The 19,243-nt window shown below is 51.1% G+C and overlaps 6 protein-coding genes across 6 annotated transcripts; 3 read left to right on the forward strand and 3 right to left on the reverse strand.

Moving 5' to 3' along the window:
- Positions 1 to 370: 370 nt before the first annotated feature.
- Positions 371 to 4,086, forward strand: ABOM_007343 (poly(A) polymerase pla1; the record flags this gene model as incomplete). Its single annotated transcript, XM_022534472.1, has 3 exons — positions 371 to 2,544; positions 2,606 to 3,294; positions 3,347 to 4,086. 3 exons carry the CDS (start codon positions 371 to 373, stop codon positions 4,084 to 4,086), a joined length of 3,603 nt encoding a protein of 1,200 aa, XP_022388477.1.
- Positions 4,087 to 6,195: 2,109 nt separating this feature from the next.
- Positions 6,196 to 7,059, reverse strand: ABOM_007344 (uncharacterized protein; the record flags this gene model as incomplete). Its single annotated transcript, XM_022534473.1, has 1 exon — positions 6,196 to 7,059. One exon carries the CDS (start codon positions 7,057 to 7,059, stop codon positions 6,196 to 6,198), a length of 864 nt encoding a protein of 287 aa, XP_022388473.1.
- Positions 7,060 to 8,019: 960 nt separating this feature from the next.
- On the forward strand, positions 8,020 to 10,255 carry ABOM_007345 (Zn(II)2Cys6 transcription factor; the record flags this gene model as incomplete). The annotated part of the gene is made up of 5 exons (XM_022534474.1): positions 8,020 to 8,109; positions 8,190 to 8,999; positions 9,054 to 9,263; positions 9,311 to 9,450; positions 9,499 to 10,255. The coding sequence occupies 5 exons, from the start codon at positions 8,020 to 8,022 to the stop codon at positions 10,253 to 10,255; spliced, it is 2,007 nt and encodes a 668-aa protein (XP_022388472.1).
- Positions 10,256 to 10,542: 287 nt separating this feature from the next.
- ABOM_007346 (RidA family protein) lies at positions 10,543 to 11,018 on the forward strand (the record flags this gene model as incomplete). The annotated part of the gene is made up of 2 exons (XM_022534475.1): positions 10,543 to 10,654; positions 10,723 to 11,018. The coding sequence occupies 2 exons, from the start codon at positions 10,543 to 10,545 to the stop codon at positions 11,016 to 11,018; spliced, it is 408 nt and encodes a 135-aa protein (XP_022388440.1).
- Positions 11,019 to 11,390: 372 nt separating this feature from the next.
- ABOM_007347 (uncharacterized protein) lies at positions 11,391 to 11,740 on the reverse strand (the record flags this gene model as incomplete). Its single annotated transcript, XM_022534476.1, has 2 exons — positions 11,391 to 11,649; positions 11,718 to 11,740. 2 exons carry the CDS (start codon positions 11,738 to 11,740, stop codon positions 11,391 to 11,393), a joined length of 282 nt encoding a protein of 93 aa, XP_022388474.1.
- A 1,499-nt stretch (positions 11,741 to 13,239) lies between these two features.
- ABOM_007348 (NmrA-like family protein) lies at positions 13,240 to 18,680 on the reverse strand (the record flags this gene model as incomplete). The annotated part of the gene is made up of 4 exons (XM_022534477.1): positions 13,240 to 13,818; positions 13,873 to 14,130; positions 17,679 to 18,356; positions 18,423 to 18,680. The coding sequence occupies 4 exons, from the start codon at positions 18,678 to 18,680 to the stop codon at positions 13,240 to 13,242; spliced, it is 1,773 nt and encodes a 590-aa protein (XP_022388439.1).
- Between the last annotated feature and the right edge of the window lie 563 nt (positions 18,681 to 19,243).

A 19,243-nucleotide genomic window follows, 5' to 3' on the forward strand; every position in this document is an offset into this window, starting at 1 on the left:
TATAGAAATGAGCTAAACCTAGGTGGACATAACTTAGGGTAGGATTTGCGTCGTGACTCAATGTGGGGAAGCTCCTCACTCGTATTAGCGCACCGCCACTGCCGTGAGTCACGTTCAGTCATCCTGGGATGAATGGCTGGCTCTGCAGTGGAGACTGTTTCCAGACTCCGTAACTCTGCCCTCTCCACGCAAACAGAGCTTCCATGAGCTTAAATAAATATCTCTTGACAGGAACGGGTTTCTTGTCTTCGGTTCAACAGCAAATCGAGTTGTGATACTTTACTTTTTCGTTCAGCAGTTCAGTTTAGCAGTCCGGTTCAGCATTCTTCTTGGCATCTTTGAGCGTGTTTTAAGATAGTCTACGATACCCATGGCGTCTAACGAGGAAAAACGAGCTATACCCCTGACGTCATACGAAACAGCCCTATGTGTGGTTCCTCCGGCGCATTTAACCGGAGATATTGACCGTCTACGAGCATTATATGACAAAGCACATGGAAGATGGCCACCACATGCCAATCTGATTTACCCGTTTGTGCCTTCAGAGGCACTGCCCCAAGCTTCCAAACTGCTACAATCACTGTTAAGCAAGAGGAAAGAAACTGATCCTATCCGTCTACGGTTCGATAAAGCAGACTTCTTTGCCCACAGGCGCAGTAACACAGTTTATCTCACGGATAGTGGAAGCGACGGATTCAACGCCCTAACACAGCTACAAGGAGATATTGTAGATGCTCTCGGTGGTCAGGCAGGGGCCTCTGGCCAGCTGCATCTCACGGTGGGTCAGAGCGAGGCAGGTGATTTGGCGGAGAGACAATTCTTACTAGAGAAAGTCGGCTTGATTCCCGCCGTTGAGTGGGAGGTGGAAGAACTAGTAATTCTCATCCGTGACCGATCTCAAGGGTTGGATACTGCTTCCAGCCCAATGGTGGTTTGGGGAGCTATTTCCCTATCTGGTACATCGTCACCTAGCCCTCAAGCTCTTGAATATTCCTCGCTGTCCTCGTTGCCGGCCCACCCGGAAACTACATTTCAATTCTCACTTGGCGAGGATAATGGCCAAGAAGGGAAATGGAACGCTATCCCAAAGTCAGGCTCACAGCCAACAGCAGGCAGGCAAATAGAATCATCAATGACTGTTGCCTCATACAACGTCCTAGTCGAATCTCCCCATCCGCCTCCGACGGAGAGGTATCCCCTACTCCTCCATAATCTGCTCTCCGACGCTGCAACTGCAGATATTCTCATCCTACAGGAGGTAAATGATGGCTTCTTGTCCTTCCTTCTCCAAGACAAGGATATCCGCGTCCGTTACCCCTTCGCAACCCATGGACCACCCGACCAGGCTGAAATCGGTCCGCTGAACAGCCTCCGAAACATCGTCGTGCTCAGCCGTTGGCAGTTCCGGTGGAAATGGCTACCGTTCGATAAACGGCATAAAGGCGCAGTCGTACTTCAGCTAGAGGACTTGGGCACCTTTCACGATTCTAAATTCCTCCCTCTCGTTGTGACAGGTTTACACCTGAGCTGTGGTCTCATTGATAGTTCTATCATGGCGAAACGCTCCCAACTTCAAACGGTACTCAAATATCTGTCCGGTAAATATCCAAACAACCACTGGGTGGTCGCTGGGGATTTCAATATTGCGACCTCGTCTTACACCATCGATACTGCATTGAAGCGGAAGTCGATCTCCGCGCAGGGCGCGTCGGTGCTGGCATCTTTAGACGGTATGTTAACTGAGGTCGGTCTCTCGGATTGTTACTACGCTAGTCGTGCTAGTCGTGGAGTCAGTAGTGGCCTAGGACATCCGCAGAGTGGGTTAGATCTCGGAACATTGTATGAAGGCGAGGAGGGCGCAACATATGACCCAACTGAAAACGAACACGCCGCACGGATCACGGGACAAAGCTTTCACAGTCGGCCTCAACGATACGATCGAGTTCTCATTCGCGGCGAAGAATTTGAAGTTCTTTCATATAACCTATTCGGATTCCCCAGTGGGGGAGAACGCCAGCTTGCAAGTGATCATTGGGGAGTGAGAACAACACTCAAGTTAGATGGCGGCCCTCGTTCTGAAAGTCAGGGAAGTGAAATAGCCTCCATCACAGTTGAAAAGGCACCGTCGAGTCTTGGCGGCGTCAACGACTTGAAGAACTACCTGAAAGACCATCAAGCCTTCCCATCTGATGCGGACATTACTCAGCGGAAAGAGGCTTTCGAGCTGATCAAACAGCTCGTCAGCCAGCGTGGTGCCAATCTCCCAGCCGATACCAGGTTAGATCTGTTATTTGCAGTTGTACCTGTTGGCTCATATGGCTTCGGCGTGTGGAACAGCTCGTCCGATATGGATATTTTGGTCATCGGACAAGTCAGCCCCCGGACATTCTTCGCCCTTATCATTGCGAAGCTACGGAGAGCGATGGACGGTGAAGTTGTGCTTCTCCGCAAGGTGAAGGCAGCATCCGGAACGATGTTGGAGTTGGAAGTTCGTGGTGTGCGCGTTGATCTGCAGTATTGTGCAGCAACTCGTGTTGCTGAAAGGTAAATCCTACCTCAGCACATAGGCCCCCTCACCCATCATGGTAGCTAACGCAGTCTATAGCTGGCCACATGCCTTAGAGCTCCCTGCAGGTGACTCCACCTTTGACCTCCCTATGCAATCGTTGCTCAAGCTCAACTCCCTGCGCGACATGCACTATCTGCAACGAACAATTCCAGACCTAGCGTCCTTTCGTCTAGCCTATCGGTTTATTAAAATATGGGCCCAGAGGCGCGGGATCTACTCGTCCAAGCTGGGCTATCTAGGGGGTATTCACATTACCTTGCTCCTGGCGCGTATTTGTACTCTCTCATTCCGTCAGGCCGGCACCATCTCATCAGCGGACATCATCACCACGTTCTTCAAGCACTATGCAAAGTTCGACTGGGAGAGAAATGTCGTCTATGATCCCAGCTTCTACAAGTCGCCACCGCGATACTTCCGACCTGAAAGGGAGCCTTTGGTGATCCTTAGCCAGCACCAACCGAAGGTCAATGTTGCGCGTGCAGCTTCTATCCCATCGACAAGGACACTTGTGCAAGAGTTTCAACGGGCAGATCACCTCCTGTCAAAACCGGACGTTACCTGGGAGCAGTTGGCTGGGTCTATTGAAAATTCCACCGGTGCAGAGGAATTCCTTACATCGTATCGGAGCTATGCAAAGGTCAACGTCCAATACTGGGGCGGTGCAGCGACAAAGGGGAGAATGCTTGTTGGGTGGCTGGAGTGGCGGTGCGTGTCGCTTCTCGTTGGTGAGTTACATTCTTTATACGTCCTCCATGGCCATAAGCTAAACATAAACAGATATTCATCGAAGGTTCCCCGATATCCACGCCCGGATCTGGCCGGCTCGGTTTACAGATATGGAGGAAGTGGACGAGACCACTAAAGAATATCAAGGCTGCTACTTGATCGGTCTGGCAAGGCAAAATACGCCTGGGGCGAGCCCATTAAGCGATGCCGACCAACAATCGGCCCAGATCTCTCTCCTGGCTGTGCTAAATACCTTTGCGGCGCAAATCCGTGAAGACGAGAACTACTTTGACGTTTCCTCTAGCTGGGTTGACGTCAGCCTAGTCCAGCCCTCTGCACTCAGCGATCTTCGGGTCGATAGTTCCAACTGGGGAAATGCAGCTTACGATGAAGCGTCATTCGATGACGATGACGATGAAATTGATCTTGAGGATGACGAGGATGAAGACCTGGCGCAACCACGCCAGCGGACAATGCCGATCCGTGGGGCGAAGGCCGTTGCGATGCCCGAAGGGACAAAGCTACGGTCTGCTAGTGATGTCCTAAACCGACTTCGTTGGGATGCGGAGTTTGATATTGAGGATTACATTGTCGGTTATGATGATCGCTTCCTTGGGGAGAGGGAGATGCCAGTGGGGCAATGGAAGGCAGATCTGACGGACGAAGCGTTTATCCCCATGCATCGAATTCTGTACTTCAAGAGGAAGAGCGATGGAGTGAAGGTCTGGGATCGAGAGACGAGGACAGACCTGCTTTTTGGTAGCGGTGTGTCGAGCAAGGTCCAAGGATGAACGGGGGATTCACACTGTTGAACCACTGTATTCAGGGTATATTATAGGACATATCTACCTTATATGGTCTAATTGATAATGAATATCATCGGCCAAGCGCGCTCCTATATCAATAGTAGCCTGATAAGCCAGATAGTTAGGTCAGGACATATCAGTATATAGTCTTAGTACAGAAACAAACGTCAAGAGCCATATCAATTGTCAAGAGAGAGCACAAGTACGCCCCTGGAAGGCCCACGCCGTAACTTGGCTTTTGCTAAGCCGGAGCAATCAATTATTCACAGGGCAGCACGGATGCAGTATTGCGCTAATTGAAAGTTCTTATTTAGGCGACCTTTCCAATACGTGGTCACGATGATCCGATCTACATACAATTAGAGTATATCCATCAGCCCAGCTGAGCGTTGGAAGTAAACTGAGGGCCCAGTGCCTTACTTGATGCACCTAGGCCCTATGGTAAAGGGCTATATAGCAAAGGTGCTCGCTTCAGACAATCGGGCAAGTCGACGTTGTATTATCGAAGAATGTTTAAGCATACTTGGGTATCCCAGTTTCATTAGCAAGATTTCATGAAGCGAACGGTAAAGTCCCCGGTTGTGAATGCTTAAACTATCTGTCTGGTGTAAGCACCATTCTTTCACTCTCGCCTCTCAATTCTCTTTCAACCGTAGATATTAGGGCACAACGCACGTACATCATATGAAAATACAAGGACCGGGGCGAAGTCCGTCACCAATGATGATTCCGGTGCTTGTCTGGCGCCACTAATGAGTGCGCTCCTCCCAGTTAAGCTCAAGGGTGCCGATGCATTCCTCGCTACTCAAAGTCTGAAATAATTACACTTTTTGAACTCCGGTCTGGGCTATCTCCCAGCTACATATACATAGATGGTTGTTTCACAACGTATATTCTATATGTGCGCATCAAAAGACATTGAAAGTACCCATCTACATCGTGCTACTGACGATGTGAGCCAAATTTGGGCATAATTTCACAAGTTGACATGGGGTGGTGTACATCGTCAGCTTGCACGCATTTGGGCAGATAAACAGCCAATGCAGAGATTAGCTACAGTGATGGGTCTTTTCAATGGAGTATGGCCATCTGCAATGTTTATGATCCCAGAAGTCCCTAAAGAACTGAAGTCAATATATGAAAGATGCACCTGCCATGTTCGCCTATCCTATCGCGCAAGATTAAGGGAAGGGCCTTGCCCAGGGAATTTCCGAATACGTCTCTGTCTCATTGTTGGTATGCCCGCCATCTTGGCAATTTCTCTGGGCTTCAGCTAGGAAGGGAATTAGCAGGTGCTTCACACTTCAACCCACAGTGGCAACCCACGCAGAATAGCGGGATAGGCTATTTAATGGTGCGATACTTTGATAATGGCTGGGGCAGCAACTGCGGCAGGAGGGGGATGTGACTGGGCAGACATCGTGGTGATTGATATCCCATGGCCCACGACGCTGGCTGTCTCGGTGGGGGCATCACGGGACATGCATTGTGAGAACAGTTGCAGGTGTATAGCGGGGTTTGTGATACAAATTGTACAACTCCATACTACTATACTCATCGGTGGTGGGGGTGAGGTGCTGTATACTACGTGGAACTCGAAACCCACCTAGAGCGAGCCTGTGAAACTCCCAAGTAGCAAGGTCGTCGGAGCAATAGACGGAGATCCCACCACCTTCAACCTGACCCTCAACTTTGTACTCCCCAAATCAGTAGAACCTTCCAGTTTCCTGGTTGACGCAAAGCCTTCCGGTGTGAGCATTGAGGAGGTTGCCGTCGGTATCATACCACCGTACTCCAGCAACAATCGATTTAGCATTAACACAACACAACGCATCTAGCAAATGTTAAAAGAAAAGTGCTTGACTAAAAATACTATCGCCTAATTTCAATCGATTATCGTGAACGTGAACTGAGTGATTTCATATCATATAAGTCTCACCATTGACTGCATTTTGCTATGTTCCCTGCTCATTCACGCAATTTATTGCATTCTTTCCAATGTTGACTCTACTGACATCTGTCCCTTTACTGCTAGGTACCCTACCAATGCCTGGCCTCTGAATAATTCGATGGACAGCGCATCCGGACACTGTTTTAGAGAATGGTGTGGACAGCAGCGTCAAAAAGCCCTTCCATGTCAACACATCCTAGGTCATTTTTGTCATATTGCAGGGGTAGCCTGTTGATTGGGGCATTTGCCGGCTTATACAGGATTGGGTCATTCTTATCTCTGGCTCCGAAAAAGCGCTCCTTCCAGGACTTGCGATCGACTTCGTATTCCACCTTGACATCAGCCTCGTATTTGAAGTCCTCTTGCCTCTCCAGGCGAATTGCGGCTCGTAGGTAAGCTGGTACCCCAGTCTGCGTTGCTGGATTTTCCTCCAGTGTCCATTTGACCCCAATAGGTTCCCCATAAGTATTGCAGATCTTCATGCCTTTGATTTTCGTATCATTCGTATCCTTGCGATTGACCGTCTTGGACCAGCCATAGGATGTTTTCAGGCTAAGACCCATCCGTTCTGCTCCGGCGCTGAGATCGCCATGTCGTTCATGGGACTTCTCTTGATCTATCGGGAGAAGAGAGTATGTCCCTTGCGGGCTAAAGGCATGTATGGCGGGATCGGAAATGTCCGGCATAGGGCTTCGAAATTGAATAAGTATGCTAACCCAAGGAAGCCGACTTTTCCACTTCACTCCCTGGAAGCGGCATTCAGAAACAAGAGAGCTGGCAAAAGATGTTGATTCTGGACGGAGGCGGCCATGAATAATTGTGTGGGATTCTCCCTGGACGTCGACGCTTCCATGATAGGCGGTCACTGTTCGTCGCTGTTCAGCAACTTGGGAGGATTGCGCGTGTGGTATCCACTCTCCTGGCCCACTGTCTCTGTGTGGATTCCAAAAGATGTGCTCTGCCCATCTTCGCTGTCGCCTTGGACATCGTCGACCAAGGGCGTACATTTCGTCGGAGAATAGGGACTAAGTACACCATATCCCCAGTGGTTGACCTCCCTACAGACAATAAGAATGGCAAGGCTAGACAAAGCTAACTTGACCATCGGTGTGCATAAATGGCAAAACATCGCTGTTCAGCTAAGCTGAGCTGGAAAAGGAGTGGTGAATCAGGTTCTTGAGTTACGGAACATGCGAAGATCACTTGTTTCAACCAATGAATGCGTTAATGAGCGAGTAAGTTGGATAGAGAGTACATTATGTCAGTGCAAAATCTCCTATACATTCTTGGTCTTTAAATGTCATCGCCACCAATTTTGGGTTCCAGTGGGCTGTCGCAAAAGTAATTTATGTTGATTCGCATCTGGTCTACATTACTCAGTTTCTATATATTTCAGCTTCAGCACTGGCATCAGCCTCCCTACTACCATTGCCAGCACTATCTTCGTGAATCTATGGTCTAGATTTGTCCCAGATACCCTGCCTATCCAGAGGCACAAGAGCATCTACCGGTAAAAGGCACTGCGGATCTTCGGATAACAGAGTTAGACTCCGCGGAACTCTGCGGATCCTACCAAAGTGCTGCGCCGGTCTAGATCTCATACTCATCCGGAAGCGGAAGTCAAGGGCTCCGAACTTTATTTAGACACAAAATAGACAAGATCTTGGTCGAAATCAAGGATCTTATTCGGGATGAGGTACTGACTAGGCATGTCATTTGTGAAGCCCTACCTTCTAGAAACCAGAACTCCACGCTCGACGAGCGCTCCCCTTTTGATATCCAGTCATCAGTACAATTCCCCGACAAATCCCCGTAGAAGGCGAAAAAAGGCTTGCATAAGCCGTGACCAGCAAGGCAGATCCATAGATCCTCCGGTGGATCCGCAAACGCCAAGACCTGACGTCCTGCGTCCCACTGCAGATCAGCAGGCAACTGGACCCAAACCCCCTTCATGTCACATCGCCGCCATGTCCCCCGACACACGTAGAAATGCAAGTAGACAGCGCGGGAAATACACCACTAGAGCATGTGAGGAGTGTCGCCGGCGACGAGCGAAGGTTAGTGAAGTGGCTGCATGATCAACAAGTGGGCGAAGCTCAATCGACTCGGCGATTGGATTACTAACACAACCCACCAGTGCGATGGAAACAAACCATCCTGCTCCAGATGCTCACAGTGGCGGATTCCGTGCCAGTATTCCGTCGCGGAGGATGGTCGCAGACCGGCGTCCAAGACATATGTACTTCTCCTGCGACAGCGGATAGAATCGCTAGAAAGGCTACTGGAACGGCATGGGATTGATGCGAGGGAATCGCAAGTACCGGAACAGCTGCCGCTAGAGAAGAAATCCGGTATGAACGGCAGTGTACGGCATGAGGACGCGTCCTCGGATATGGATAGCCTGGCCGAGAATTTCAAGGGCAGGTTGGCTCTGGACGAATCGCTGAATTTCGACCAGGACGGCGAGATGAGGTATTTCGGGCCGACTAGTGGCCGGCTCCAGTTCCAGGGCTCTTCCAGTAATCGAGTCAGTATGGATGGCTCTGCGTTTTCCGTCTCTCCGCCAGATCAAGTGTCTGATAGCTATGGCTATATCGACCCCATTGACCCGGCCACGGCTGGCATGGGGGTCCCGAAGGACGTGCAGGACCACTTAATCGATTTGTATTTCCGGTGGGAGCATCCATGGTATGCTGTGGTTGACGAAGAGCTCTTCAGGGAAAGTATGAATAACGGTGGACGGTACTGGACGCCACTGCTGCATAATTGCATTCTCGCTCTGGGGTCGCGGTATTCCGACCGTGTCGACGTGCGATCGGATCCCGATGATCCAAATACGGCGGGGAAAGCATTCCTCGAAGAAGCGAGAACCCAGCTCCACAGGGAGATGGAACGGCCCAGTCTAACTACCATCCAAGCATTAGGCCTGATTGGGATGGTGTATATTGTACGATAGTACTGCCTGTGTTTGTTGGGTATTAGTACATGCTAATGAGAACAGGCGATGGGGGCCGACGCCGCTGGCTGGCTGCACCATGGGATGGCAAACCGACTGAGTCTCGATATGGGCTTGAATCTGGACCCGGCTGGATTTGAAGAGACGAATGCGATGACGCCACGGGAGATTCAGCTCAGGCGACAGATATACTGGACCCTGTACTGTCATGATAAGCTGTCCTCTAGTTATACGGGACGGATCTGCTCCATGCTTGTAAGGTCAACTGGTCTGTAGATGGCACAGTATACTGACAGATGTAGGACTCACAAGGAGCCGTCAAAGTACCAGGCGACGATCCAGTATTCAATATCGAGATGGGTTCCGCTCAGAAAGCATTCAGACCGCTACAGCGAGCCATGATTAGCGTCTGTCGAATCCAAGAAAGGATCACTCTGTCACTGTAATCAATTCCCAACGCTCACCTTTATCGCTCAGCTAACGATTTCAGATGGGCACCCAAACCGCTCCTCAAGGAGCACCAACGACCCGCCTTCCTCAAGTCATGTCTCCTAGACCTGAGGTCGTGGTTCTACGACCTCCCCACAGAGTTAAGAATCGACCGTGCCAACGACATCCCCCAAGCCTACACACTCCACATGGTGTACCACACAGCTAGAATCCTACTGGCCAAACCATTCATCATGAGGGAGAGCCCACCATCGAAGACCAAAGACGAAACCACAGACCTAGCCCACTCCATCTGCCGCGAATCCGCCCGTTCCATCTGTCTCGTCGCCCAGAAATACCGACACACGTTCGGAGGATACCATCTGAGCCCGATCACAGCAACCCACTGCACATTATCGGCAGCGCTGGTCCTCCTCGACGAAACCGAGAATCTGAACGCCCCCTCCCATAAGAGCAAACTGGCCCTGTGTCTAACAGTGCTGGACGAGCTCTCTAAATCGTGGTATCCTGCAGGCCATATCGGACATAATCTGCGGAAGCTTTGCCGGTCCGTCATCTCAGATGACACGTTCTCTCTAGAGAAGGGGCTCTACCCGTTTGAAAAGAACCCTAGTCCGCCACTCGACCTAGGCGTCGAGCTCCCGAACGTCATTGACGAGATTGAATCCAACCCAAGCGTCAACCCGGGTAACGCACTAGCGAACCAATTGGAACTGTCAGTCCCAATGGAATCACTCCCGGTCGATTACGGGTTCTTCGATATCTTAAATCAGATCAACTGGGAGCGGATGTGGTAATGCACTACGTCTGAACAGTCTCCCAACCATACATACACCTAGAGGAGCGGCAATGACAACCGCCAAAACTCAGCTGGCAGTATAAAACCTCTCCCTAACACGTACAGCAGATGAAACAAGAACCCCAAGGTTGATTTGTCAGTCTGCATCTCCGTCTCCCGATAAAGTTCCATTCTTCGGGTTATGACCTCATCAGCGGAAGATATATTCCGCAGCGCAAAACCCTATATAAACCCCTCCCAAACCACCAGACGCACGTCCACAGTACCAAAAGCCACAAAACCAAAATGTCCCACCTACCCTACTACAACTACCCGGGAGTGGGTGAACGCAACCGCCAAACCTTCAAATACAGCCAAGCTGTCCGCATCAGCGACCGCATCGAATGTTCCGGCCAAGGTTGTCTCACTCCTCTGAATGTATATACCAAATAGCCCAAGGTCGCTAACATGAGATACAATAAAAAGGCGGCTGGGACCCCAACACAGGCGAATTCTATAAAGAAATCAACGCGCAGATTGACCAGGCATTCGCGAACGTGGATCTGGCGCTCAGGACGGCCGGCGGGAAGGGCTGGTCGCAGGTGTATCGGGTGAACTCGTATCATGTGCCCATCAACAATGAGGCACTGGAGGCTATGGTGAGAAACTTTAGGAAGTGGATGCCGGATCATGAGCCGTTGTGGACTTGTGTGGGGGTTACGAGGCTGGGGGAGGATGATATGAGGGTCGAGATTGAGGTTGTTGCGCATGATCCAAAATAGAGGGGTTAATTGGATTTATGAATTTATGATTTGCTTGAGGTTTCTTGGGGATTCTTTGTCATATAAGGCTAGATTTAGAATCCGGATGTATTGGATGTCCTCCTTTGTGAGAATGCAATGGGGGCATAGTTGAGCTTCTACAGAGTCATGACTTTTAAGATAACGTGACTGGACAGTTTTGTGTCTTGATAGCACACTGTAAACACATCATGACAAAGGAAAAACATAACCCATTCAAAGCCCATCTAAAATTGTATCCATACCATCCCAAATCCCTAAACCAGGCCAAACTAACGCCGTCTTTCTACACCACTCTCATACGAACTGTGTAACCTCCATAGCCCCATCCCAACACACCGTACCAAAATGTCTCTATGGCCGTTCTGGTTCCAGACCCAGGATGCCCTCCACCCCTTTGATCACATCTCCAATGCGTCTCCGATGACCCTCCCTATCCTTCATGCGCTCGGCAGCATAATACGGCTCCATCCAGGACGGACTCTCCCGGTACCGGGAGATATTATCCAGCTCGGCGTGGTTCCTTGTAGTCTGATCTGAGGTACTCATAGGCTGGGTAATCGAGGTTGTTCCGGTAGCTACAGTTGTAGCGGCCGTGGGGTTCGATTTCGTTCTATTATACCAGACCGTTAGCCTCCACCTAGAATGGAGTGAACAAAAGTAGGAGAGTTAATCACGCACGAATAGGATGTCGTCTTTGACATATCTCTTTCTTTCTCTCAGGAACAAAATAGACCAAACTCTAACCCTTAGCTCAAATCCTAATCTGACGTCAAAGTCCTACAACAGAACACATCAAGGTCTTAAGTAACCCATTTATTTATATACTTCAACACTACACAACGGCCGACAAGAACCTCAGCCCCGGAAAAGGAAAACAAACGTACAAAAGGATTCACTCTTCCAAATCACAAGGAACGATCATCACGATCACATCCAATCCCACCACTTCCGGGCCACACCGTAGAAGACAGAACACATCTCTACACATCAGACAATGTCATCAAGTAACAAAACCCCCAGTCCTAGTCCAGGTACCTGGCACGGCCAGACCAGGTGCCAACACGAGCACCGTCGGCCGAAAGATGTCCGACGATCTGCTCGCCAGGATCGGGGTCAGCAAGAAGCGGTAGGTAGGTACATACAGACACCATGTAATGGGACAATGGATCTAACGTAAGGCAGAGCCCGATGAGTAAAATTTCTATCTTACAATGGGACGGGTTGCAAATGTATGTAAGAATAGTCCGAATCACAATCCATCATGTCATATACCCCCCACTCGACCCTGCATGGGCTGGGCGGCGAGTGAATGTGTCATTTCCGAGGCGGCACCGGGCCGTTCTGTGAGCCAGCGAAAGAGCAAAATATGATGATCTGTCTTTTTTTTTTTTTTTAATCTTACCGTGGAAAATAAAATGAGTTGGATTTTGCCAATAAAAAAGGCGGAAGGAATCTGGAAACAAGGCGACGGACCCGCTGGGTCTAGACCGGGTGAATGGAGTTCGTTTTAGCTTAGCGGGTGCCTTATGGATATTGTCGGAGATTTTCTTCTGTCCTGGTCTAGAACTTCTGCGGGCTGGAGGGATTGTCTTCCCTGGTGGCAGATGGAGGGGGGGGTAAGGTTGGCTTGGGTAGGAGGTTGAGAGTCGATCGGTCCATCCTGTTACGGGATCAAGTTGCCCCCTGAGGGACGACTCGTTATCATGGGGGGAGTGGTGATGGCGGTGGGATGGAGAGGTGAGGCCGTTAGGTTAGGGCACAGTGAGGCAGGGGATTAGGGTTCGGTGTGATGTGCAGGGATGTGGCTGCATCGTCGGAGATTTTCGCTGATCTCCATTACAACTGGCCGGTGGGGTCTTTTTAGTTGTGTGTGTTGTGGCTGAGCGCTGGAAGGAGGGGTAAGTCTAGTCTGACCTCTGTATCTACTTGCTGATCCTCGACTAAATACTTTCTCTACGTAATGGATCTCAAGTGTAGTAGTCTCGAAGTGTGGGAGATTGTATTGTCTAACTGACATAGGAGACAGAAAAATAGAAAAAATAAAAAATAAAACCAAAACAAGCAACTTTTGGGTATATCACGACCAGACACCTTTTCGCCAACCAACCCGATCAATCAACGAATGGAGAGTACTCGACTCATTAAAGTAGTGTATTGTACAAGAACATGACGGTCATAACCAGGGCGAGAGGATCACAAATTAAGCGCGAAAGCTCTCAGCCCCCTTGGTGTGTCGCCACATCGCACTCGGCACCATGTTCTGCTTGAACATGGCCAGCTCCTTCTGGAGGGCCTTGTTCTCTTCCTGCAGCTCCTGCATGTAGGCAATCGCATTGGTCAGGATCTCCGACTTCTTGAGCGACGCCGATCCGCTCTTGCTCGACTTCTGGACTCCGCCACACATGGCCTTCTCCAGGGCCACGAACTTGGCGTTCATGTTGGTGCGATACCGCTTCTCAATGATGTTGTGTGCGGCACGCTTCGCAGCGTTGCGCCCACTGGTCGTGGTGGCCGTTGTGGTCGGGCCCGTGCTGGCATTGGAGTCCACCGAGGTGGTGCGGGTCATCTTGCGGTTGACGGGGGGCGACGTGGGAGTCGTCTGAGCGGCCGTGTGGGTGGAGTATTCTTGGGGTGCGAGTTCAGGACTGGACGACCAGGTCGTCTCGCGTTTCACAACTGGGGTGGTCTTGCGGCGGGTGGATTGTCTCCCCGGGGCCGGAAGCATGTCGGCGGGAGCAGCATAGGTGGGAGACCAAGACTGATCGTCACTTTCAAGATCCTATCAGGCTGTTAGTGGTGGTTCCCAGAGGATATCAGATGAGGAGTACCATACCGAAGTGATCGAACCGGCATCTTCGCCCGAGTGGTTGGAGATCGTGAATCCACTGATGTCAGGAGGGGGAGCGAAGAAATCCGCGGGGAAATCCTTTGGATCCACCCCCATAGGTTCATTGGGCACATCGAGCGCGAAGTTCTCGGGCATCATAGTGTTCATCGAGAAGAGGTCGATGGCACTGTCGTAGTTCCAGTTGGCCGACAAGGGATCGGGACCTTGGGGGCGGGGAAGGTATCGTAGGGGCGATGCATGGGGCTGTGGTGGCTCATGTACATGCGTTCGTCGTCACTCAAGGTGAACGAAGGATCAGTTCTCGTGTATGCCATTGATGAGTAATGGTAATGGTTGGTGGTAGTGGTAATGATAGTCGAAGGTCGACAAGATCAAGTGGTTGTTATGGTAGATAGAGATATAGATTGGAATCTGATATCGCCAGGGGGGGGGGGTTGGTGGGAGGGGAAGGGATATAAATAAATATCACAGAAAAGCTGTTAATCTTGGAACCGTGGATCTGGTAGAGAAAATAGAATAACGGCAGCGAGTGTGAAGCTTCTTTATAAAGGAAGCGAAGGTTTTTTATTTTTTATTTTTATTTTATTTTTTCAGACGGTGATGTAATTAAGGGCTGGTATCGTAAAGAAAAAAGGCACTTAATTTCGACCCAAACGATTGTTAGTATGCAGCACAAGTGATTTGCCCGGTGAAGGACAACCGAGATCACCCCAGCCGGATCCTCAGCATCCAGACTCGGTCGGCTCCGATGACAGTCGTCATTGCCCTGTCCAGTCAGGAGTCCAAAAGCGTCAAAGACAGGAAAGGGACCAGGCGGGTGGAGACATTGGGATCGATGCACGACCGTTGAAGGGAAGAAACGGAAGGCTCAACTGCCAAGAGGGGCCCGGCCGAGTCTCGGGGCCGATCACCCGGCCGTGTCATGGCTTTGCATCGGACATTTTGGCGGAGGCACCAAAAAAATGCGGAACTCCCACTTCCCTTCTGGCGACCTTGTGTAGTGAAACCACGGCGGAATTGATTTTATCCCGACTTTGCCCGTCCGTGGGAAAGATAGCCTGAGGCGAGATTCTTGCCTCTTTGAGCAACTCGGGGTACCTCCAGATTAATTCTCTCCTTAATTATTTACACTTTGGAGATGACGCTGTACTCGTCCAGGTCCGTCACCTATTGCCTTTTTCGATTATTCTTTTACTTTTACTTTAGCTTTTGGTCTATCTGTTCTTATGTTATTTCTTTTCTTTTTTTTATCTCCTTTTTTTCTTAGGGTACTAGATCAATTATGCTCACTGGTAAAAAAAAAATAATGTTCCCTTCATCCGAGTGGGATCCTTCCTGGTTCGACTACTACGACCGTTGACTGGCATCATCCTGATACCAGACGACTGGTATATCAACCAGTCATCTCCGTACGGTATGTAAGATGATGACCGATCATCTTCAGGCGAGTGATGTAACGTCCTGTGCAGCGTCCTGGTCCAATGAGAGGGGCTTCATCACGCCTTCAGCTGCCCTGCGATGTGACCGATTCTCCAATCAGAACCCTCTTATTAGCAATCCCCCTATCTGGAGAGGCAGGCACTGGTGTAATTCTCTCCCCCCCAGCGACCGGCTATCTACCTGCCCCTCTGTCTGTAGTGTCCTGTATGAGACTTCGAATACTGACTATTGACACACGGACCAGGCCTGTCCAGTTCCAGGGGATGGGATCGGGCATCCGCTGTGGAGACCTTCAGGAGGGATGGGACGGTCTCCCCGACCAATCACCGCCTCGCTTTCACTCATCCGAGGAACGTGTCCAACTTCTCTCATTTTTTTTCTCTCTCTCTTTTGACACTTGCATCTGTTGTCGGAGAATTTTTCTCCTCCACGCTGCCACCAGGACTCGTGACCCAACTGATGACTTCGGATCGTAGAGGTACCGTCCACAGTCGGCACACGTGTTGCTCGTCCACTGTCCGCATCGCCCTTCCACAAGAGGAAGTATACCCCTCGTGTGCGATGGATCGAAGGTCACGACGGAAAATTAGGTTCTCTTGCGACGTCGACGGTTTCTCCGTGTGTTTCGCAGTCTTTTCTGCTCTCGGCAAGGCTCTCCCAATAGTCCCCCCCCGGTGATGCTGTGCAGGGTTCTCTCTAAGAATAGCACCTATCCACCAGGGCATAGGACCTCTCGTTCCTCACCCTCACACACAGTCCACCAGACGACAACTCAAAAAAAAAAAATACCCCGAGTACAGACGACAAACGGCTCCTCTCATACCTCAAAATCCATCCATTGGGTCCTCCACACTAACCCAATTCAGGCAAACGATGACAGGGTGGATCATAACAAATGCTAATAATTAACCTTCCGTAGTAAAGTTAACCCGCAGCTGGTAGAAGTCTCCTAAGGACGCCTCGGCTGCCCGTTCGGAAGCCGGACTGAGAGGGTCCTCTTTTCTTGTTTTTGATTTTTAGTTTTATTTTTATTTTTTCTCTGTGTCCCTCTTCCTTCTCCCTGTTAACCCCAGTGGTGTGATCCGGCATCTCAGTGCGAAACTCCCGCCAAGTTGCGTCATTCGTCACCTTTGCAACCACCGACCATTTTGATACTGGTCATTGCGATCATGTCTCGAAAACTCCCGATGATATCGCCCGAGAAGATGCATTGATTCGGGTGAGAATGAAGACAGGTTGTCACCTGCCTGTGAAAATTTTTCCATTCGGACGAGTTCTGTCTCAGGAGGTGGTGAGGCGGAATGGAGGGGTCCGAGTCAACCTGTTGGTTTCTGAGGTACAGTATCTTTGCTGATAGAGGGGCTCAGCCATATCCATTTCTGTTACCCCTCTTTTTTTTAATTATTTTTATTAGTATTTTAATTTGGTGATTTTTTTTTTATTTTGGTGCGGCAGCGCTGACTTGGGAATTAGGGCTTGGCTGCAATGAGCATGTCATGGCGGAAGAAGCCTATCTGCCGTGATGGGTTACAGACCTTATCCGCCATGCCACCGTGATGCTCTGAACCTGCGCTGGATCATGACATGCATTGATTGATTATGGTGTGGTGACCCAAAACGCCGGGGAGAGCCGAGTGGATCTCTGGCCAATCTGCAGCCCTAATCCTACGAGCCGCGGGGTAATCTTCACCCTCCTGTCCCCGATCCCAATCCCGGACGCAGAGGCTGAAGAACACGCAAACCCCCGCGAGATCTGAGAAACGGCGGCCAGGACGACGTTCAGCACGGTCCGTACGACGGCCGACTGGTGATGACGGTCCGGATGCAGGTGCTACGAGATCCAGGGACGAGAGGGGCATTTTTGGCGAACTCAGATTGAGTTCCAGAAGCTCTGACCACCAGCGGGGGGGAACTGCACCTTGCCCCGGATCCAAAGTTGAGGTCAGCCGTTGGCTAGGCTAGCTCGGGTGCGCTACTGCTAGATGCCGTGGTTCAGATGCGGCAGTCCCTGGCGGTCGGGTGAGATCTGGGCCGGCCAACCAGCGGTGTATCTACAACGCGACCAACACCGCTCGAACATCGCCAGAAAAACCGCTACGGACGATGTGACGAGGGTCCTCCATGGCCGACGATCTTTATTTGGTGAATCCGATGCGTGGTGGTGGTGTTTGCGCTCATGGCGATCCGTAGCATTGATGGGGAGGTTCCAGGTGAGGGCAACCCCGCGATGAAGTCACATGACCCGCTATGATACATAACCCGCTCGCACTCAACCCTCCCCTTCCTTAGTCAGTAAACACCCGGAGGCTCCCTCAAATCAGCCCTAGTGAACTTGCTTCCTGCGTCCTCACCTCCCGGGCCAATGCCCGAATCGTGGTCTCGTAGTCCTCCGGCTCGCGCCCCAAGATCTCCCTCAACAGCGGGGTCACCACCGCCGTCTCCCCCCGTCGGATCGCATCCCACGCCGTCGCCCACTCCCTCGCCAGGTTAATCCCATGGTAGGTGTGCTTCGTGCCGTGCGTCGACAACGCCGCATACTCATCCGGCGAGATCTCGCGAATGCGGACCGTCCGCCCGACGGCTCGACCGAGGATCGCGACGGTCTCCTGCAGCGAATATTCGCGCGGTCCCGCGAGCAACACCAGCCGATTCACATACGGGAAGGACCGCGGGTCCTGCCGGTACGAGGCGATTAAGTTGGCGGTGGCCTCGCCGAGTTCGTCGCGTTTGACCCACGTGACCCCCGGCGGGGTACCAGCGTGCGGGATCGTAACCTCCTCCACGGGATGCGCCAGATCAAACCAGGCCGTGTAGATCGGGAACGACTCCGAGTAAAGCCCTTCGCGGATCGCCGTGTAGGTGATGTCGCTCTGCGCTTGGAGATCGGCCAGGTATTGCTCGGTTCGTAGATGGGCGCCCATCACGTGCGCCACGCTGGAGTCGGCGAGATCACCCGCAAACGCGAGCGACGAGTAGAAGATATGCTGGACACCGCTGCGGCGCGCGCAGTCGATGGCATGGCGATGGGCCTATGCGGTAGTCAGCCATGGCCTTGGTAGTTATTACGCGAAAGTAGACAGCGGGAGAGGAATCACCTCCACGCGATACTGGATCTCAAACGACGCATACGAAATCAGCATCAACACGTCCACCCCGTCAAACACGCGTTCCAGCGACGAGGGATCTTCATAGTCTGCGCGTCGCACGGTCGCCCCGAGACGACTCACTTCAGCCAGGGAATCGGGTTTGCGGGCGATGAGGATGAGTTGGTCGGCGGGGACGAGTTTGACGAGGTGGTTGACGATGCTGGTGCCCAAGCCGCCTGCCGCGGGGAAGACGCCGACCTTGGTCATGTTGCTCGGTCGCGTTCTGTTCTTTCGCCCTCGATTTGTTCTGTGGTCTTTACTGCCGTACGACAATCCCGCAAATCAAGATACTTCAATGTGAATTGGCCCCTCTACTATCGGATTCTCTTCTTCCTTCCATACTACCCAAGAGATAAATATCACGGTTGATGCCAGCATGACTGGCGCATTTGGTCTTGGCGATCGAGTCGTGCTTACAAATGAGGTTATGTCCGCGAGTTAACGTAACCGGTAAGCGACCCGCACCTGTAAGCGACCCGCACCCCTACCCCCATATAAAAAATTAAAATAGTCAAAACACCATGAATTCAGACTTCTATATAAAAATGAGTAGTTCTATCGATTCGGGCAGTTCGTAATTTTATGGCCCTGTACATTACAGCCAGAACACCTAGGGGGGGCGCGTCTAGATCCCGATTCAGCAGGCCAAGTTCCCTCTGCCTGAATAGCTTCATCTGCCTGAGTTCTGCGCTCTATATAGATTCGGGCGTCTAATACTGACATACCCTCTTCAAAAGCAACCTGCTTAGTAGAGCGCTTTCGCTTTTTAA

This window comes from Aspergillus bombycis (genome assembly GCF_001792695.1).
Source record: "Aspergillus bombycis strain NRRL26010 chromosome Unknown contig00051, whole genome shotgun sequence".
Lineage (NCBI taxonomy): Eukaryota > Fungi > Ascomycota > Eurotiomycetes > Eurotiales > Aspergillaceae > Aspergillus > Aspergillus bombycis.